The sequence below is a fragment of the Alligator mississippiensis genome, chromosome 14 (genome assembly GCF_030867095.1).
Source record: "Alligator mississippiensis isolate rAllMis1 chromosome 14, rAllMis1, whole genome shotgun sequence".
In the NCBI taxonomy this organism is placed as follows: domain Eukaryota; kingdom Metazoa; phylum Chordata; order Crocodylia; family Alligatoridae; genus Alligator; species Alligator mississippiensis.
The window spans coordinates 38,774,166-38,793,893 of record NC_081837.1 but is presented as its reverse complement, the minus strand read 5'-3'; the positions used below and the strand labels follow the sequence as shown (position 1 = coordinate 38,793,893).

The 19,728-nt window shown below is 51.9% G+C and overlaps 1 protein-coding gene across 3 annotated transcripts in view; it reads left to right on the top strand.

Moving 5' to 3' along the window:
- Positions 1 to 19,728, top strand: part of TFEB (transcription factor EB) — an 87,221-nt gene that overhangs the window by 30,344 nt on the left and 37,149 nt on the right. For 2 of the 3 annotated variants that reach the window (XR_009456702.1, XM_059717480.1), the window contains exons 2-9: positions 2,247 to 2,491; positions 2,580 to 2,819; positions 3,300 to 3,380; positions 5,457 to 5,577; positions 5,790 to 5,846; positions 6,955 to 7,030; positions 7,713 to 7,860; positions 18,281 to 18,396. Coding sequence is in view for 2 of the 3 variants with exons in the window: in XM_059717480.1 (XP_059573463.1) it covers positions 2,297 to 2,491; positions 2,580 to 2,819; positions 3,300 to 3,380; positions 5,457 to 5,577; positions 5,790 to 5,846; positions 6,955 to 7,030; positions 7,713 to 7,860; positions 18,281 to 18,396 (1,034 nt within the window). In the remaining variant the exon portion in view is untranslated. Of the gene's footprint in view, positions 1 to 2,246; positions 2,492 to 2,579; positions 2,820 to 3,299; positions 3,381 to 5,456; positions 5,578 to 5,789; positions 5,847 to 6,954; positions 7,031 to 7,712; positions 7,861 to 10,005; positions 15,133 to 18,280; positions 18,397 to 19,728 lie in introns of those variants that run through there. The other variant, XM_059717479.1, reaches the window with a different exon arrangement.

The window sequence follows — 19,728 nt, the reverse complement described above, 5'->3', positions numbered from 1 at the left end:
GCGGTATTGTGCGCCGCGTTTCAGAGCTAAGGTTTCACTCCGCTGCCGGGCCTTAATGACTCCTGATGGTCTCATCGCCTCCCCCCACAGGCCATCTTTCCGAGAGCTCGTCTGGGGAGAAGGGAGGCTGAGTATGGGCTGCTCCGGGGCTGGACGGTCAAACCCCTGCCCTTCTGTGCGTCTCCACGAGGCTTTTTCTTCCAGTTATTCCCTCTTGCGTTCTTTTTCTCACATCTTCAGTCTCTCAGATGTGTTTTTCTTCCATCCTTTCCTTCTTTCACATTACCAGGGGTCTCACCATGGCAGTAGGCGATTTCCCTGAAATCCAGCTGTGTTTTCTTGTCTCTCTCTGCTGGGTTCTCTCATCCCCCCACCCTTCCCTTTTTGATGTTGTCCCTTGGCCATAGCACTTGAGTTTCTCTTGCAGAAACAGAGAAGTCACCTGGAGAGCCTACATGCTCGCTTCCTCCCAGGAGAAACCAGCTCGTTGAGATCATGAAGGGTTAGGATCTGGAATCGCCTCCCTGCAACACTGCTGTGCCCTGCCTTGTCTCTTCACCCCCTGCTTTCTCTTCCTCCTCCGGTGCTGGTCCATCTCTGCACGGCATGCCTGGGACTGTCGGTCTCATGCCAGCTGCCCAGACCAACCCCACTTTGATGCTTCAAAGAAGAGTGAAGTTGTCCGAAGAGCCTGACATCTGAGCGCGTGTAGGACGTGTGCTGCCATCCTGCTCTCCCCACTGAGGAAAGGAGAGAGACCAAGGCTGAGACTGAAAGTGGGCTCCTTAGCCCATATTAGATCCTGCATGGCAGTGAGCTCTCGGGGAACCACAGGGCTTTTGCAAATCAGGCCTTGCTTATATAGGTGGGTAAAGGACATTGAGACTGAAGAGTGCACAGCAATTTTTAGCTGCATCTTGGCCAAAAGTCCCCTCTCCCAGAAAAATCCCCCTTCAGTTAGTCCTGAGCACCCCAGGGTGAAGAATCCCTGGGCTGGACGACTGAGGACCCTCCTTCCTTGCTACCGCCCCAGCACAGCAGTCACTCGGATGCCTTGCAAGAACTGGGTCCCTGGGGAAAGGTCCCTGAGAGGCTGCATCCCCTCCTGACCTGAGCAAAAGGGTCCCTCCACTCCAGGGCCTGCTAGAGGAGGTGACAAGGCTGGTTAGGAAGGGAACCAGCAGTTCAGTGAATACAGCCTTGGACTAGGACTCGGGAGACATGGCTGCAGCTCTGACTTGGGTGATCCTGGGCAAGTTGCTTCCCCTCTTGGTGCCTCAGTTTCCCCTAGTGCAATAGGAGGATGGTGATAGCAACTTTGCATTTAAAGTGCTTTACGATCTACTGAAGTGAAGTGAGTATTATGTGACAGCTAAGGGTTGCTATTATTTATTCCAAGTCTCTTCGTATGAGTCATTCCAGATCAAGGGGGAAAGGTGAGACATGGCAGTCGCCTGGAATTCAGTGGTTTGTTGTGTGTTCAAAGGAATGGGTTACCGCTGAGCGGAGAGCTGTGGTTGGCGTGTTTGCAGAAACACTCGGCTTGAGAGCAGGTGCCTTTTGGCGTGTGGCATCTTACAATGCGGTGTATTGTTCTTGTGGGTCCTTTCTGTAGAGGCCCAGCCCAAAGAGCCCACTTGGAGCTGGACTTGGTGCTCGTCGGGGTTTGGGACTCCTGGGTTGTGCGCCTGGCTCTGGGGGGCAGCTGCCCCCTGGGCAGAGAGCCGGGGGCAAGCACCTCGTTCCCCTGGGTCTCCTTGGCGCATCAGTGACATGGGGATAATGCACTCTCCATAATCCGATGCATTTAAATTGTGAGCTCGTTGGCACAAAGCCTGCCTCTTCGTATCTGCAAATATATCACCTTGTGCAGTAAGAATTCCAAACAATGTACCTGCAACAGCTTATGTGGCATTTTTCATAAGGGTTCCTCCAGACAGCGCGGCAGATAGAAACCACATCACCGGGGACAGTCCTGCAACCCTCCTATAACTCTAGGCTCTGAGTCTGGCCAGGGAGCTGTTATGAGGCAGTTATTTGTGCTGTGGGACCCAGGGCAAGCCTTTTAACGCCCTGTGCCTCAGTTTCCCCTCTGCAAAATGGTAATAATATGACCCTCCCTGCATACAATGTTTGAGATACTTGGCTGCTGAGCGCTAGGGCAGGGCAGGGGGGTATTCCTGTGGCTGAGGTCCAGCGGCCACCTGCCTTGTTGTGGTCCTATCCTTTTCATCTCTCCCTCTCAGCCTTTTCTCTGTGCCTCGGGAGGGGGTGTGACTCAGCCCACGCCAGCACCATGGCGTCGCGCATCGGCCTGCGGATGCAGCTCATGCGGGAGCAAGCCCAGCAAGAGGAGCAGCGGGAGCGGATGCAGCAGCAGGCCATGATGCATTACATGCAGCAGCAACAGATGCCAGTAGCACCCACACCGGCCATCAACACTCCAGTCCCCTTCCAGTCGCCGCCATCTGTGCCAGGAGAGGTCTTAAAGGTACAGTCTGCGCTGGGTCGGTGTCTTGTCCGTGAGGGGGCTCATGTTGGCAGTAGTGTGTGCCAGCGCTAACAGGTGTCCTTCCTAGGTTCAGTCATACCTGGAGAACCCCACCACGTACCACCTGCAGAAGTCGCGGGACAAGAAGGTCCAGGAGTATATCTCTGAGACATACGGGAACAAGTTTGCTGCTCACATCAGCCCAAAGCCTCCCCCGGCCGCCTCGCCTGGGGTGAGGCCCAGCCATGTCATGTCATCTTCAGCAGGCAACAGCGCTCCCAACAGCCCCATGGCGATGCTCAACATTAGCTCCAACCCGGAGCGGGAGGTAAGGCAAGGGCTGGGAGTCATGGAGCAAGCAGGGTGAGGAGGGGAGAGGAAGGGTAGAGTAGAGAAATGGCATGTGGTCGTCCCAAGTCTCTTCAGCCAGGAGGGACACTAGGGAATAGGGTAGAAGCTCTGGTTGGGGGAACTGACAGCTGTTGCAGTCCTGGCATCCCCCAGCGTGAAGTGCGCTAGTGAATGGTGATCTGCACCCTGGCTGCAAGGGGGCAAACACACGGCCCAGTCTTGGCCTCTCTCGGCAGTCAGGAGCAGGGCAGGAGAGCTGGGCTGTGCTGCAGAAAGTGTTGTAGGAGGTAAAGGACTTCTGGGATAGGCCATCATCGAGCAGGACAGAGCTACTCTTGTCAGCGTTAGGAAGTCACCCACTGAGCTGCAAGAAACTTCCCACTTTGCAAGAGACTTTTGCCCAGTGATGTCACGGCCCTGGCTGTGAGACTTATCGCAACGCAACTTTGTCTTTCAGATAGATGAGGTCATTGATGACATCATGCGTTTGGACGATGTTCTGGGCTATATTAATCCAGAAGTGCAAATGCCTAACACCGTGAGTGTCTCGTTCTTGTCTTGCCCTGACTCTGGCGATATCGGAGCTATCCTGCTAAGGGACAGTTAGAGCAGATGCACTTCTGCAGTCCCTGGTGACTGCTGTGGTCCTGGGGTGAGGGGTACTGAGCTTCTCTGGCCGAGGGGAAGCTGCAGAGGGCCTGCTGCAGACAAGATGACCCTATTCCACGCAGACCGTGGGTTTAATTGTCAGTGGCTCTGCATCCTTTACATTTCTCCAGCAAGGGGGTTCCTTCAGTGTTATGTATCTGGGGTAACTGGTCCATGCTGCCATTGGTCACCCTTGGCCATGAGACCCATGGCTAGGCAGAAACAGCATAGCTTGAGCATTGCCCACTGCAAGAATGCCCTCCTGGGGCTGTGCAGAGCTGAGTGTAAGTTAAAAATGGCCACGTAGGCTGATCTGAGATGCACCAAGGGGCGGGCAGATTCCTGGCTGCCCCCAAATTAGGGGGCGGGTCACGGGAAGCATAGAGCCAACTTCCCCTCTCCCCCTCCCAACCCAGTTCCCGTCCTGAGCAGAGCTTGGCTGGGATGGAGCAGAGGACCCCATCTCTCCAAGGGTGGCGACCCAGCATCGATCGATGGTATTGACTGTCAAGGCCATAGCTCAGGCTTTGCTTGCACAGCCTGCGTACGTCAGTGCCGGCTCCTGCCTGGCACGGCGCCACGTACTCAGTGGGAAATCATGCATGATAGTGTGTGTACAAACTGGCCGCGCCTCCCTCCCACTGTGTCAGCCCCTGTCGTTGTAGTTGTTGTTGCCGCATAGTAAGTCTAGTCTGAGCTAGCTGGAGCCTGCGCTGGAGACAGTAAACATTGGACTGGCCTGGCGGGTGAGGGAGGAAGCAGTGAGGTACCTTAACACCTGGCTTCTGGTCTCTGAGCTTCCTGGTTAGTAATGAGGTTTCTGTGGCCTGCCCAGGAGCCGGGAGGTGTAAGATGTTAAGATTATAGATTTGTTCTAAGGTCAGAAGGGACCATTACAACCGTCTGGTCTGGTCTGGCCGCCGGCATTGCATAGGCGGGAGGCTCTCACCCCGTGAGGCTTGTGTCAGAAATAAAAGATGATTAGAGGGAAAAGCCTTTCAGTCTTGATTTCCAGAAAGCAGATCCTGGTATGTGATGCCTCTCCTCCCCATTTCCCCCCACCTGACATGCTCTCAGCACAATTCGGACCACGTGAAGAACAGAAAGTTGTCACCTGAACTCCACAATTAACAGAGGATTGCCGACTATTGGCTTAGGCACTGGAGTCTCTTCTTCATTCAGCCACTGTGTGATTATGGACAGGTGTCTCCCTGGACGCCCTTGCTGTGCCTCAGTTTCCCCATCTGGGACAAGGCTACCTCCATTCCCAGAGTTTGCAGTGAGGCTTATGTAATGTGCATTGAGCTCCTGCTCTTGGCTGTTGCGGACACCCCAGCCAGCAAAGGATAGATGGACCGACTGATGTGTAGCAACCCCCTCCGCTTCTCTCGCTCTGTGAAAATGAATCGCGCAGCAGTGCAGCTTGTGAGCACTTCCCAAACACTCAGGCTGGCTGCTTCAGTGGGGCCTCGGGGAGTTAGCGCCTGATTCCCAGTGAAAGCCCGTCTCTCCATGAGAAGATCCCAGCCTGGTGAATGAATCCTAGCGCTTGTGGAAGGCATTTCCTCCACACACACATGCCAAGCACTGTAGGAAGATAAGTAGCTTTCTCCCCGTCTTGCAGCTGAGGAACCTGGGGTGCAGGGAGGAGGTGTGAACAGCACGGCACTCCCAGACTGCTTAGCGAGCTGGTCTGGCATTGCACTCCTCATTTGCCAGGCAGGGAAATTGAGGCTTAACTGGCTCCCCTCAGGTCACATGGAGAGTCAGTGTTAGAGCAGGGAAGAGACCCCGGGAGCTGCCAGCCCCTTCAGTGGCACCTTCAACCTACTGGTCTGCGTTGCCCTTGTGATGTAGAGTCTAACTGTACTGATAAAACTTTCAAGCTTCCCTCCCCCACCTCCTCCTCCTCCTCCTGCTCCACATGGACCAGAATTGACTAGTCACGTATCCCCTTGTTTTTCAGCTGCCGATGTCCAGCAGTCACATGAATGTGTATAGTGGTGACCCCCAGGTGACGGCCTCTCTGGTGGGCGTCACCAGCAGTTCCTGCCCTGCCAACCTCACTCAGAAGAGAGAAATGACAGGTACATCTGAGGACTCACATGGCTGGCAGTGCCTTGGTCAGGGCCGGATCCTGCTTTGACTCTGGTACCGTGTGGGTGATGGCAGAGTGCAGCGCAGAGGGCTCAGGGTTAGGCCCTCGGGGGCTGTGTGTTACCTGTACAGTGTGTCTTGGACACATGGCTCCATCACAAATGGGGGCCGTTTACCATGACTTGTTGGGTCTCTGTTACAGATGCCGAGAGCCGTGCCCTGGCTAAAGAGCGTCAGAAGAAGGACAATCACAACCTGAGTAAGTGGCTGATGCCTTCCTGCTGCAGGTCTGCGTCTCCCTCTAATTCTCATCAGACCATTCTTTTCCTAATGACCTTCATGCTCTTCATCTCTTTGAACAACAGTTTCTACCTCAGAGCTCCCAAACCCATGCAGTCTCAGCCTGGTGAAAGAGAGATCCATATGACTTATCGGAGCCTGGCTCCATTTAATCCAAAATCCTGTCTCTGACAGTGTCCAACACTAGAGATTTCAGAAGAATGCAAAAGAAACATTATTATTACTAGTACCGCTACTTATTTGGTCTTGCGGTAGTGTCTAGAGGCCTTTGGTCATGGACTCAGGATCCCAGAACAATGAGGTGTTTCCAGACCCAGAGAGCTTCGAAGCTGAGTCAGATGATACAGTCCATGCTGGACTATAATGGGATTACCTGTTCTCAGGGGATGTTCCTTCGTGACCACTGTCCGTTACAAGTTAGCTAGGGCCCTGAATCATGAAGGTTTGTATCCCTTATACATCTGCACCCTTTCTAATAGGACAGGCTTTTCTGTTTGTTTAAATATTTCATTCCCTGTTTAAAACATGCTTAGTTCCTCATCTCTGGGGTTTCCTGTGATAATCAGCATCTTAACTCTCCTTGGTCTTACCTAGACCCTCCTGTATCACCCAGTGCTCTGAACCGCCTGTCTCCCATCAGTTGTAGCCCTACAATCTTATTTCCCCAACGCCTGTTTAAACCACCTACAACGCATCCTTGAATCAAAGCCATTTCTGTGCTACCAAAAACCTCCTCATATATTTTGGACATTCATTCCCAATTGCTCTGGGTTTATGGAATCAATCCTGTGTGAACCAACTCCAGGACTGGCCCGTCAGCGTGGCTGGATGATGCAAATAAGTCAGCTCCTGCTAGTCCTTTCATCCAAGGCCTGCTGAGATGTACAAGGCAGAAGACTGTCCCTTAGGAATGGGGAATTCATGCCATTAACCTGAAGCAGGCTGGGGTCAATGAGGACTGAAACAATGACCAAACTTCAGAGCCTTGGGGCCTTTCTCTGTAGCTGGTCCCACATTCCCAAACCTTAACCAGTGTTCATCTTTCTTATCTCTTTCCTTCCTTTTAGTTGAGAGAAGGCGAAGGTTTAACATCAACGATCGCATCAAAGAACTTGGAATGCTGATCCCCAAAGCCAATGACCTGTAAGTATTGCGAAAAGTGACAGTTTCCTCATTTCTGGGCTGCCTCACAAATATTTGACAGGTGCACAGCAGAGGGATGAATAAGCATGGTCCCAGGTGGAGAAGCCAGGTGTTAAGGGCGGGGATGAAATTTAGCTTTGTTCTACACACACTTTGTGGATCAGTGTAAGGGTGTCAGTTAGCAGTTTGACCATTTGCACCAATATAATGTTATCAGGAATATGTTGCAGGGTGGGGACCCATGTGGCCTCTCTGGGACTCAGTGCAAGATGGAAGTCTGCCATTGGGATGAAGATTGTTCAGTAGAGCATTTATTCCAGGGAAATGATTAATATTTAGGACATTTAAAATGTGATCATGCAAAGTACTTGAGAATTAATTGGGAGAGCAGTCATGTACTGGCCATAGGATGGACTTGACATCTTGCTCAGCTTCCTGGTAGCAGCAGGTTACTCTTGTGACTGGGCAGATTCTGTTTCACACAGACTCCTATGGGAGGTGTCATTCCTTTGGCTGACCTGCCAGTGGCATGGGCAGGCGCTGGGTGCAGTGTTGGCATCCAAATGATAATTCAGGTCATTAAACTTTCAGGGGGCTTTGCACTAGAGCAGGTCTCTTCAGGAGGCATCTGAGGCTGGTTGGGAGGTGCAGGCTGTCACATCTTCTCCTTGCCACACCCCAGGGATGTACGCTGGAACAAAGGGACCATCTTGAAGGCCTCTGTTGACTACATCAAGAGGATGCAGAAGGACTTGCAGAAGTCACGGGATCTGGAGAATCACTCTCGGCGCCTGGAGATGTTGAATAAGCAGCTCTTGCTCCGTATCCAGGTAGGTCCTCATCTGCCCTCATCAAAGCTAGCCAGGGAAACATGTCAGCAGTTTTGCTTCTGCCCTTTCCTAGAAGATTTGGTCTAGGTGCTTTTCCCTCTTTAAGACTGTGAAACTTCAGAGCAACTTCACTGACATCAATGCAAGTCCCTTCAGAGTTACAGTGGCACAGCAGAGATGGGACTCTGGCTGTCTGAGCTGCACATGTACCCATGACCTCAAAGAAGGTTGGATCTAGTGAGAGTCCCATTAACTTTGGTGGGCTTTGGGTCAGGCCCATAGCAAGGCTGCTTGGTCTAGCTATAACTTGCTCCTGATCAAACTTGCTGTAGATCTGATCCCACACAAGCTAGTTCAACAAGCTAGAGTTGGGGATGGTCCTGCTTTGAGCAGGAGGTTGAATTAGATGACCTCCTGAGGTCCCTTCCAACCCTAACTTTCTATGAGTCTATAATCAGACTTGCGGGGAAAGGTTGAACGACCTAGGGTTATTTAGTAGGGCTGTGCGAAGCTTTGGGTGGTGATTCGATTCAGAGGAGATTTGATTCTGAGCTGCAAGGAGATTTGACTCTGAGCTGGTAAATACTAGGGGAGGTGGGGCTGGGGGAGGGGACCCCTGCAAGCCCCTCCAACCTGCTCGCTCCCCCAGCTCCCCCTGCCCACTCCCCCAGCCCCCCATGACTGCCCCCACCTGCCCCAGCTCAGTACTTTAAAAAAAAGCCCCGACTCACCGGGTACTGCCAGGTGGAGGGGCGATCCTTGCTGCCCCCCACTGCCCCACACTGCATGGGGGGCTCTGCCACAAGCCCCCTGACCCTCCCCCTGCTCCCCCAGCCCCCCCATGGGTGCCCCACCTGGGCCAGCTCTGGCCCATGGGGGTGATAACAGTCTGCAAATACCTGAAGGATGTGATTACAAAGATGGAGATGAGCCTTAGGGGATAGGACTAGGAGCAACAGCCTCAAGTTGCAGTAGGGGAAATTTAGGCTCGCGATTAAGAAGAACTTTTTGACTATAAAGCTAGTCCAGCATTTGAACAGGTTACGTGGAGAAGTTGTGAAATCTCCATCCTTGGAAACTTTCAAAAGCTGGCTGGGATGGGTTGTCAGGGCTGATGCTGTCTTGAGCAGAGAGCTGGACTAAATGACTTTGTGAGGTCCCTTCCAACCCTACTTTTATGATCCTACTCACATGAGGGGTCCCCATTGACATCAGCGGGGCTGGTTGTGTGAGCATGGTTACCATGGTCAGCCAGTTGCCTAGGGCTCATCAGGAGTTGGCACATCTTGCAGGAACTGGAATAATGAGCTGTCATGGGTGATATCATACGTGCCACAAAGGATACGTGCAGCGCAGGGTGTGCCCTTGGGGGCAAGGCTCACTCTATAATTAGCTGCTTTGACTGTGAGCAGGATCCTTTGGACCAACAGAGCACTTTCATGCTGGGTTTCCTTATGGTAGGCTCTGAGCTCATATCTGGGCCCCTTAGAGATTCTATGGCGTAACTATGGATTTAGGAGTCTAGCGAGACCTTCAGGCTGGAAAAGCCTAACCTGTGGCTTTGTGCGTGCCTAGTGCCTCTTGGATGGGGGATCCTCTGTCTGGCTTTGGCAGGCAACCTCAGTCAGCTGGCAGTAAAGCCCAGAGCCCTGCAGCCAGCCGTGTTTGCCTTACCTTCTCCCTGGATTTCTGCCCAGTGTGTAGTTTGGGTTTATGAAATAACAGTGCTGACAGAGAGGGAAGCCTGTTTGAGCTCAATATTGGCAGTGACATGGTTTTTGCCTCAGCCTCTTCCTCAATTTCTCTTTTCCTGTGAGCCTCTCTCTGTCTGGCCTTTTATCTGTGTGGTTTCCTGCCACTCCGTGCCTTTGCCTCTCTCAACCTCTCCTTATACCTCCCTCTTCATCCCCTGCAGTCTGTACGTCCCTGCCTTGCCCTGTCACTAGCTTGGTCCCCAGGATGGTTACTTGCTGCAACGCTGGTGTCCCTTGCCCTTTGTTTTAGGTGGCTTTGCCATGTCAGGTTGGCTGCAAGGGCTCCCCACAGAGCATTAGTGTAGGTGAGATGGTTTCAGCTCCCTCCCATTCGGTTTATGTCTCTGCTGCCTCAAATAAGGATTCCTGGCTTGCGTGCTCTGCCCCACAGGAGCTGGAGATGCAGGCTCGCATCCATGGGCTGCCAACCTCCTCGCCCTCCGGGGTGAATGTGGCAGAACTGGCTCAGCAAGTTGTGAAGCAAGAGGTCAGCAGAGGAGAGGATGGGTCGACAGAGCCTCAGCAGCGTCAGCCACATCCTGACCAGGAGACACAGCCACAGCCATCCCTCCCGCCACCACCTCAGTCTCCTTACCACCAGCTGGACTTTACCCACAGCCTGAGCTTTGACGATGGCCCCAGCGGGTTCCATGACCAGCTGGACCCTGGCCACAACGCCTCCTTCCCTTCTCTATCCAAGAAAGAGCTGGACTTGATGCTGATGGAGGACACCATGCTGCCCCTGGCTTCTGACCCTTTGTTCTCTGCCATGTCTCCCGAGGCCTCCAAGACCAGCAGTCGCAGGAGCAGCTTCAGCATGGAGGACACAGACATGCTGTGACGAGGAGCCACTCAGACACTGGGGAAAAGGACTAGGAGTAAGGCCTGTTTGTGAAGACACATCCTCACCCAGGAAGCCCCTGATCAGCACTTGAGTCTACACCTCTCAATGCAAGGGTGGTAGCAGCTGAAAGGTTTGTTGGGAGAACAAGACCTTAGTTGCTATAACTACATCTTGCCAACGTGCCATTGACTGAGCAGACCTCCTTGGCTTGCCATGGCATTACAGTGTTGAATGCAGATTGACAGCACCGCTCCAGAGAGCAGATCCTCAGCTGCCTTGCTTTTCAGCTAAACTCCCTGCAAACCTCGCACCCTGCAAGGGGTGGAGGCTGGAAACCAGTGTAAGGAGTCCCTCTGAAGGGAACAGGGGGGCTTTGATGCTCAGAGCTTCCCTCTGTGATTGTGCATCTATCCAGGCTTCGGCACAGGAACCTGTGCCCCCTCAAAGTCTTCCCAAGCCCTGTATGCTGTTCCCTTCTGCTGCTGCTGGCAATGGCTGCCTCGTGGCACCGTCCCATGTTGGGATTCCTCTTCCCTTCCCAAGCAGGGATGCCTAGTATATCTGAGGGGAGGGCACGGTGCTCTTGGTCACCAGGGTGCCTGGAGGCACATTTCTCAAGGTGCATTGGATAAGAAATCGGGAGGGAGAGGAGGGGACTGATCTGAGCAAATTCTCTAGTGGTCACGTGCATTTTCAAAGTTGGGAGCCCTGACTTTGAGAACGTACTTGTGATGACTGCCAAGGTACCGCTGTGCTGGGCCTATCTCCAGTGAACCCCTAAATCTCAAAGCGCCGTTTGGTTGAAGCCACCAATGTGCCTGATTTACAATGAGAAATTGCTGAAGTTATCTGACCCTGGCCTTTGGTTCTGCACCAGCACTGATGGGTGTCCACCATTTGGCATTCAGTAATCATTCAGTGTCTATCTGGCACTCTCAAACGTCACTTTAAGATTTTGGGTTTCATGTGAACTGAAACTTGGAGGGGTGGGAGGGTAGGGGGGTGGGGATGAGTGTGCAAACCTTCACGATGAACCAAAACTGCAAACAGGCTTTTGCCTTCGCCCCTGTGCACTGAAACCCTTGGTTTTGGGCAAGAATCTCGCTCCCGTTAAACTGTCGCCAAAAGCTAGCAAGCCAGAAGGCAACTCCTAACTTCTAAATAACCAGATCAGATGCCCTCAGTGTACACCCAGACCCCTTCTTCAGCTGAGACGCTTGTTGAAGTCAGTGGGCCACATCCTGGAAAGCTTGGAGTGCCCTCTGCTCCCCCTGAAATCAAATAGTCTTGTCTTTACCAAGGTATGTTCCTTTGTTGTCTTTTCGTGTCCATTATTCAGGCAAACCCCCCAGAGAAGCCAGTGGGAGATTTTTGCCTGGGTAGTGGACCTCTGGGATGTTCTGACCCAAGAGGCCTATTGATGCCACTGATACTTGGAAAAAGCCAGGTGTCCTGGATCGCAACACCCTCTGGTGAAATGTCCCTGTGATAAAATTGTTATGCCCTAGCAAGGGCAGCCAGGGGTGGAGCAGGCTAGCTGGAGAGTTTGGGGGGTGAGGGACGGTTAGGGAAGATGGTGGGGATTTTAATCAATGTAGTTTTGAGCTCTTTGGTCCATAGATGGAATTGTTCATGCTCCCAGAACGCGGGTCTAGTGCATCACACGCCCTTTCCCTTTTCTTAGCTCTTGCCCACAGGGCTGACTCTGTGGAGGAGACAGGACCTCTCTTTTCCACTAGTGGAAACTAAGCGATGGCATGAGTGATGTGGGAGAAGCTAGAACCTGGTGTTCAAATCTCACGTGGTTCCTCATGGGGAGGATGATTTTCTGGTTGTAACAGTTACCAAAATCTTAGCCACAGCTTTCTGCCTTGGATATCTAAGAGCAATTTCCTCTCTCCCCTTCCCCTTCCCCTTCCTTCCCAAGGTTGTTCATTTGGCCTGATGATGAGTGAAGCCACCAGGGAGTGTCTTTGCACGGTTAAGTCGCTGAATGGTATTCTGTTTCCTCCAGACTGTGACAACAGCGCACTCATGAAAGGAATTGGGGTGGCGTGGAGAAGGCAGGGGGAACGCTTTATTTAAAACAAAGCACTGCAATTGCAGTATTCGGTTCCAAGAGTCTGAAGGGCATGGTGGGGAATCCCTTTGTAATAATATTGCTACCTTAAACTCCAGTAACTGCCCAACACGTGGCAGCAAAGCTCAGCAAGCTGTAGCGTTTTAGATTCGTTCCTGGAGAATACTACAGTTCATAGCAATGAGGCCAAGCTGAAGAGTCTGAAGTCCAGGGGCATTTGGATCAATGGTTGTATTTTATTCTCCACCTCTAGCTCCGAGCCTGTCCTGAGAACCTCATGGATGGGACCCCTGCACCCGCAATAGTGTGATCAGGATATACAGTCATAAGGGAGAACTCAGCCTGCCGGCCCACTAAGAAAAGAGCTTGCTATCAGTGGGAGAATAAGGACCTGGGGGGAAATGTAACTGCAAGGCACCCAGGTCTGTGTGGGCAGCGAGGTGGTCACAAGTGGATGGACGTCTGCTTAGGTTGCAGTGAGAAGTGCGAGTAGGCAGTCGAGTCAATGAGAAGTACCAGTGAGAAGTCAAGTTTGCATGTGGCGATAGAGACAGGTGAGAGGGTGAAGGAGGAAGAGAGAGTAAGCAGCATTTTCATTTCCTGAGAGGGGCAGTCCCCAGCCCTGACAGTCAGGAGAGCCAGCACAAGCAAGAGGAAAGTCCCTCACTTACGTTGCCTTGCTCACATATTAGTGGTTTAGCAGGAGGGAGAAGGACTAACTATTGTTGTGACGGGGAGATAGCAGGGGGCTTTTCTTGCACACATTGCTGGCTGAAGTGCAGAGGTTTTGGCAAGGAGGCAGGATTTTGGGTTGGTCTTTAAGTGAGACAGGCCTGTGGGCAGGTGTCTGGGAGTGGTGGCCGGCTGCAGGCATGTCTGTACTACACCAACACTTTGGCTTCCCTTACGTGCCATTCCTGTGTGCCTGTGAGTAGTTCTTCAGAGCAGGACTACAGAGCTCTGTTGACTTAGTGCGGGGATGCCTACATGGCAACAAGGCAGCCCCATGCAGATACCAAGCTACCTCTGAAGCCACTAGCTGAAATACCAGAAGCAGCACTGCTGCTTTAGTCTGCTGCCCCACTCAGCCTGCTATACCGTGTTTTTCAGCAAGGTCCTCCTTCAGAGCTAGCTTGGGTGTCTTGGCATGGCACGGTGCCATGGAGGTGTACCCTAAGTGTCGGTTTTCTCCAGAGCAGCTACCATAGACCCCATGGATGCTACAAGTGTCCGTGTAGTTGTACTCCCTTGGTGTACCATGCTGTTGTACTCCCTTGAAATTATGGGTGAGCATAAGGCATCCTGTGCAGCAGAACCGAGGATCATTCGAGACACGTGTTAAGTGCTTTTGATGCCCTGTACGTTCTCGGAGCCGTGTGGATGATAGCTGAGGTCCAGCAGACACTGGACTTGCAGCGTGGAATCGATGTGGCTAGAAGGCTCCGACAGGTAGCGACGAGGGAGTCTGGGAAGGCTTGGGGAAGTATTACCAAGGAGTTATAGCAGGAGGGGTTGGTGGAGCCATGCCCCGTGGGACGAGAGCCAGGGTCCAGGATACCCTGATGGTGGCGTGGCCAGCTGGCTGAGAGGAGCCTACGCAGGCAGGCCCAGCGTGGTTTGCAGCTCCGACCTTCCCGTGAGGGCTTAGCCTTGCAGAGACTGCCCAATTCGAATCCAAAGCTCTTTCTGTGTTTATAACTGTGCACTATATGCAGCATGCTTCAGCACACGCAGGATACAGTATATAGTGTGCATTAGGCCGTGTGCTTGAGTGGCCGTGGGACACGGTATATACTAGGCATGGGCACAAACGGGGCTCTCCAGCACGTCAGTGTGAACCATCAGCCTCTTTTTTTTCCCCCCGCTTGAGATCTGGAACTGTTAGTATACCTGCAGCCTTCCTGTCATTGGCTAGGACAGGAAGCGATGTGATCCCATGCGAGATTTTTCCCAGCGGTGTCTCCAGTCGTGTCAAAGCCAGGATGAGAATGTGTGACATCTTAGGATTTCTGGGCTGACGAACCCAGCGGTCTCAGAAAAGGCACGTGAAGTTGTGATTTTTGGGTGTCCAAAGAAGGACACCTGAAAGGAACTAGATTTTCAGGCTGTGCTGGGCAACCATCCTCTGAAAATCAGGCCTCTTTAAAGTGCCTTCAGTTGGGCACCTAAAATAACTCGTCCCTTTGGAGCATCTTAGCCAGAGAGACTTCTTGAAGTGCCCTAATCAGCAATCTATACCGTGGCGCAGTGTGCTTGATTGACTGTGCATTGCAGTGCGTGCTGTATGCGACACGGAGTCAGTGCCTACCCCATACAGCCCATGCTGCACGCAGCTCATGGCTATCGGGCGTGGGATATCCCACGCCAGGACCCCCTGCTTCCGCCTGCGTGAGTGGCAGGGTGTTTTCCATGCTGTGAGGTAAAATAGTCATGGATTTTTTTTTTTTTTAAATCTTTTAGGTTTTTGTTGTTTTTTTTTTTTAATGCACTGTGTTTTGATTAAAAAATTTTACTACTGTTTTATAAATAATTGTACAAAAGAATGAACTGGAATGGGTAAAAAAAATTATTAAAATATATTTATTTACAACCTATCAGCGAATCATATTTTTTTTTTCCGGGGGGAGGAGGGCAGAGATGATGACAGTCCCTTGCTTTCCCACTGTGTCTTTCATCCCAGAGATCTCCAAGCACTTGGCTTAGGCAAAATGGTATCTTTATGCCCATTTTTCAAATGGAGGAAGCCGAGGCACAGAGCAAAGAAGTGACATTCTCAAGGTCATAGGTGGCCAGGATATTTTTAAAAGGGCACAACTGGGGTTGGAGTTTCAGCAAAGCTCAGCTCTTAATTTAATCATCCAACTAAGCATCCATGTTTTCAAGAGGAGCCTATTTCGGGTGTGGAGTTGTGCTGACAGTCTGGCCACGTGAAGGTCACCAAGGGGGTACTGTTGGCGTCTAAAAGACATGGTCCTTGTGTATGTGCCTAGATGAAAGCTCTTAAGTTTTTGAAAGTTTGTCCCTTTTCCTGTCGTTTTGAAAGACCCCAATTCTGAGTCTCCGGCTCTCTGGACATATTGCCTGTTGACAAGCCAGCAAGGGAGACGCTATAAAAAATCTGCTTGACTGCCCTAGAGTAAAAGAGGTAAGTCAGGAAAATAAGGACATTGCAAAGAAGTTAAACCGGCCTGACCTGGAATGTTGTGTTCAGTCCTGGTCACGCCGTATGGAACGAGATACAGCAGGGCTAGAAGAGGTTCGGAGAAGGGAGGGGAAATGATCAGAAGTCTAGTGAGGCCTGTTTAGGAAGCGAGATGGAGAAGACGGGACCTGGCTGGCTTGCAGAGGAGATGACCCAAGTGCGTGAAATAAGGACCGAATGAAAGAAGATAAACCGTTCTCGTCACGCAAGAACAAGCAGCTGTTGACAAGGTTTGAAAGGTAGCAAACTGGGCATTGGTACAAACAAATGCTTTTATTTTTTAACATGGCCCAAATTTTAACCTGTGGAACTCATTGCCGGGGGGACCGAGACTGAGAAGGCCTTGTAGAAAGAATAAATCAGTATTATACTGACCCACTTGTTTACACCTCCTCTACCCTGCCTCCCGCAGTCCTGCCCATCTGTGCCAACTCCCCTAAACGAGGCAATGTACCCATCTGAGAGCAGCCTTGAGCACATACCTCAGTGCTGCCCTTCTTTTGGGCATTTTTACTGAGCTGCTCCAAGACGGCAACATCACCCCACCTCTGGGATCTGGTGAATGGGGGAGGAAGGTGTTTCCTGGCAGCAGTGCAGACATGCTTTTGCAATTATGTAAGATAAGGGATCTGAAGGCTCCTGGTTCAGGGCATAAGCCAGCCACTAACAGCTCAGGGTCAGGCAGAAACCATGCCTTCTTTTGAAGCGTGGTTGGAGACGAGATGCCAATCTAGGCTTAGTCTGGCACATATTGTCTTTATTGACTGGGTGTTGGAGACCTGACCGCTATTAGTTGTAGATACCTCTGACTTCAATGGTCTCAGGGCCTGCCTTGTAAATGGGTCCTCCTTCCTCTTGCAAAGAGGACAAATGTAAGGGGCAGGTTCTGATGCTGTTCAACTCAAAGGTGTCCGATGGTACCTGGGATCCCAACCCTGAGACCTCGGGTCACGTGGATCCTGGAGCCTTCATCCACAAACGTGACCCCGAGTGCCAGGCAGCGCTGGTGGATAAGCAATCTACCATATCCACGGTCCAGGCCCATTTCACACACATAAGATAGACATTTCTTGTTGTCCCTGGATGTGTGTGTTTGCTTTGTGCTGCTGTCACTGAGCAAACCCCCACACCCTTAGTATAAAAGGGGAGATATCACTGCATTTTAAACAAACTGCACAAGGTGGCACTGTTGGCATGGCTCTTCCCTCAGCTCTGGAGCTTGGAATAGGGAAGCCCCCGGATAGGATGGGATAGAAATATACTCATTTTGCTCAGGCATGGGGTCTGCGTAGTGACCGTCAGTGAGAGGATAGTAATTGCCAATTCCTTTAAAGACTCCCAAAACACCCAGCCGTGGTGACTGGATTTCTTAATGAAGCTGTCGAATTTGGGGGTGTTAAATTCAGGTTATTTCTATAGCTGCTTTACAGAGTGTTCTCCTCCCTCGTAGTCTGGTGAGCTCAGGTCCTGCCCAGAGCCTGTAGCCTGGATATCAAGGGCACAGTCTGAAACATCAGTGCTGGAGGGTGTTTCACGGAGTCGGGGAATGTGACAGGTGATTAGACTCCAGATTTTGAAAGCTCCCATTGCCTCCATCCTGTGTAGGAGCTGGAGACATTTCCAGTCGTTAATGAGGTTCCTTCTTCTAAAAATTATGAAATTCCACCCACGCTGGTTCACCAGGCTATAAATGACCAATGCTCCCATCTAAAGGAGTCCCCAGATCCAGGCATTTGCAGTCAAGTAATCCCAGGTTGTTTACAACGTACAGGTGGTTGGTACAGCTGTGCTTTGCAAGGCCCTGAACTGTTCACGGGTTGGTTCAGTAGGGGGGCAGACTCAGCCCCTTAATTAATAACAGAGAGTCTGAGCTCATTTACACCACAGATTTAAAGCCAGAAGGAATCATTAGGAGCAGCGAGCCTGGCCTCCCGCGTAGCCAGAAAATTTCACCCACTGCTGCTTAAATCCAGCCCAACAAGCAGTGCAAGTCCACTGATTTCTCTGCAGGTAATCCCAACTGACAGCACGTAGAAGCAGAATCAGACCTTCTGCCTTATTGTTATGGCTCAATACCCCTGGACAGATCCCAGGGGCATGCTACACCCAGGTGCACTTACTGCCTCTTCAATGGCTTGCAAGAGAAATCAGAGCAAGCTCAGGGCTAGGATTCCCAAGTTATGACTCCTAACAGCTCTGCCCTTGAACTGCTCAGTGGCCCCTGTTACGTTGCTTCACATCTCTACACCTCCACTCTCCGTTCTGCAACATGGGGATAAAACTGGCTTCCCTACCCCGGAGAGGGGGCTTTATTGTTCATAACGATTCTGTGGCTCCAATCCTATCTGAGGGTCTTTTATGCAGTCATCTTAGTTGCCTCTCTGTGAGATAGGACTATCTTAATAGCCTCTGGGGAAAGCAAGGCACAAAGATTTCCTCAAGATCACACAGGGAGTCTGTGGCCAGTCAGCTGATTCCACCCACGTGTCCTGGAGGTTGCAGGCTGGTGACCTAACCGCTGAGCTCTCCTCCCTTTCTAGCGATCCACACAGCAAGTGGAAGATGTTGGGTGTTGTGAGGATATCTGGAAGCTCTGGGAGGAAGACCAAGTCAACAGCTTCACTTCTCTGGCCCAGCGCGACTCCATGGAACGGAGGTAAGGTTTATTCCTCAAACATGACACTCCCTGTGTGAGCATCTCCTGCTAAGGAGTGGGGGGCAGCTCAGTCTGTGATGGAGCTAGTCACTGCTTAACATGCAACTGGATGGTGTTCAGACGCGGCGGTGACAACTATGGTATAAACACCCTTGTAGGATGGGATGAGGCATTACCGGCTTCCACAAACCTGCCCCTTGGATCTGGAGAGGCCAAATGTGTTGGGTCTGGCTTGGCTCCATGCCACAGCCCAGCGGAAATGCACCTTGCATAACCGCCTTGGTGATGGGCATGTGTTATCTGGTGCAGGCAGGGCCTGAGTTGGTATTAATCATCTCTCTCTCCACCAAAAGAGCTTCAAGGAGCTGTTGAGTCAAGGACTCTCCAGGGCTGTTGAGCAGGGCATGGGCCCCACCTACTTTGCCCTCATTCACCACTTGGGCATGACGCAGGGAGGTTGGCAGCCTGGTGGCACCTCTGGAGCCTGAGCCCCTCTCTGCTCTCTCCAGCTGGGACACAGGGGATGGCTGCCAGGAACATCAAGGGGGTCTTTCCTGACTTTTCTGAGAATTAAGGGCAAGACACAGCAATGCAGCCCGGCACGTGTGATCCAAATAGAGGCTCCAGAGAGGTTCAAGAAGAGATCTTAGATCCCGGGTCATATTCTGAGCTCTGGAAGAGCACGGGGTCTAGTGATTATAGATTAAGAGGCATGGGGGGCAGTTGTATTCTCGTGATTGGGAAGCAATGAAGTCAAGTGGTTGGATTTAGGATGTGGGAGACCTGGGCTCTCTTCCCGGCTCTGCCACTGCCTTGCTGGGTGACTGTGAGCACATCAGAGCTGCTCTTTGTGCCTCAGTTTCCCTACATGTAAAATGGGGATAATGATACTGACTTTCTGTGCAATGCTCTCGTGAATAATGTCTTAGCGGTCCAAGCAGAGGGGCTGAGTGTCAGGCCCTGGGTCACAGCTCCAGCCAGGAAGCGTGGTCCAGCAGTTAAAGCTGGCAGCAGCTCTTGGCTTATCTCACCTGCGCTGTTACTGAGCAGTTATGTGACTGTGGCTCGGTCAACTGCAGGCCAGAAATGCTCATCCAGGGGCACCTAAATAAGTGACCTGACTGCTGAGCGCTCTTGATCCCCACCGACTCCAGCCGTACACCTGTTCGAGGCCGGAGTCTGGCCAGGTGAGTGCCGAGATTTCTAAAGCTTCCTCCATCGCGATGTGAGATCCTGTCTGACCCCAGGCCTGACCTGGCAGACAGCCTTGCCTAAAGCAAGGAGGCTGCCTCCCCCACAATCAGACGTTCACGTTGGCCCATCGCAGCATCC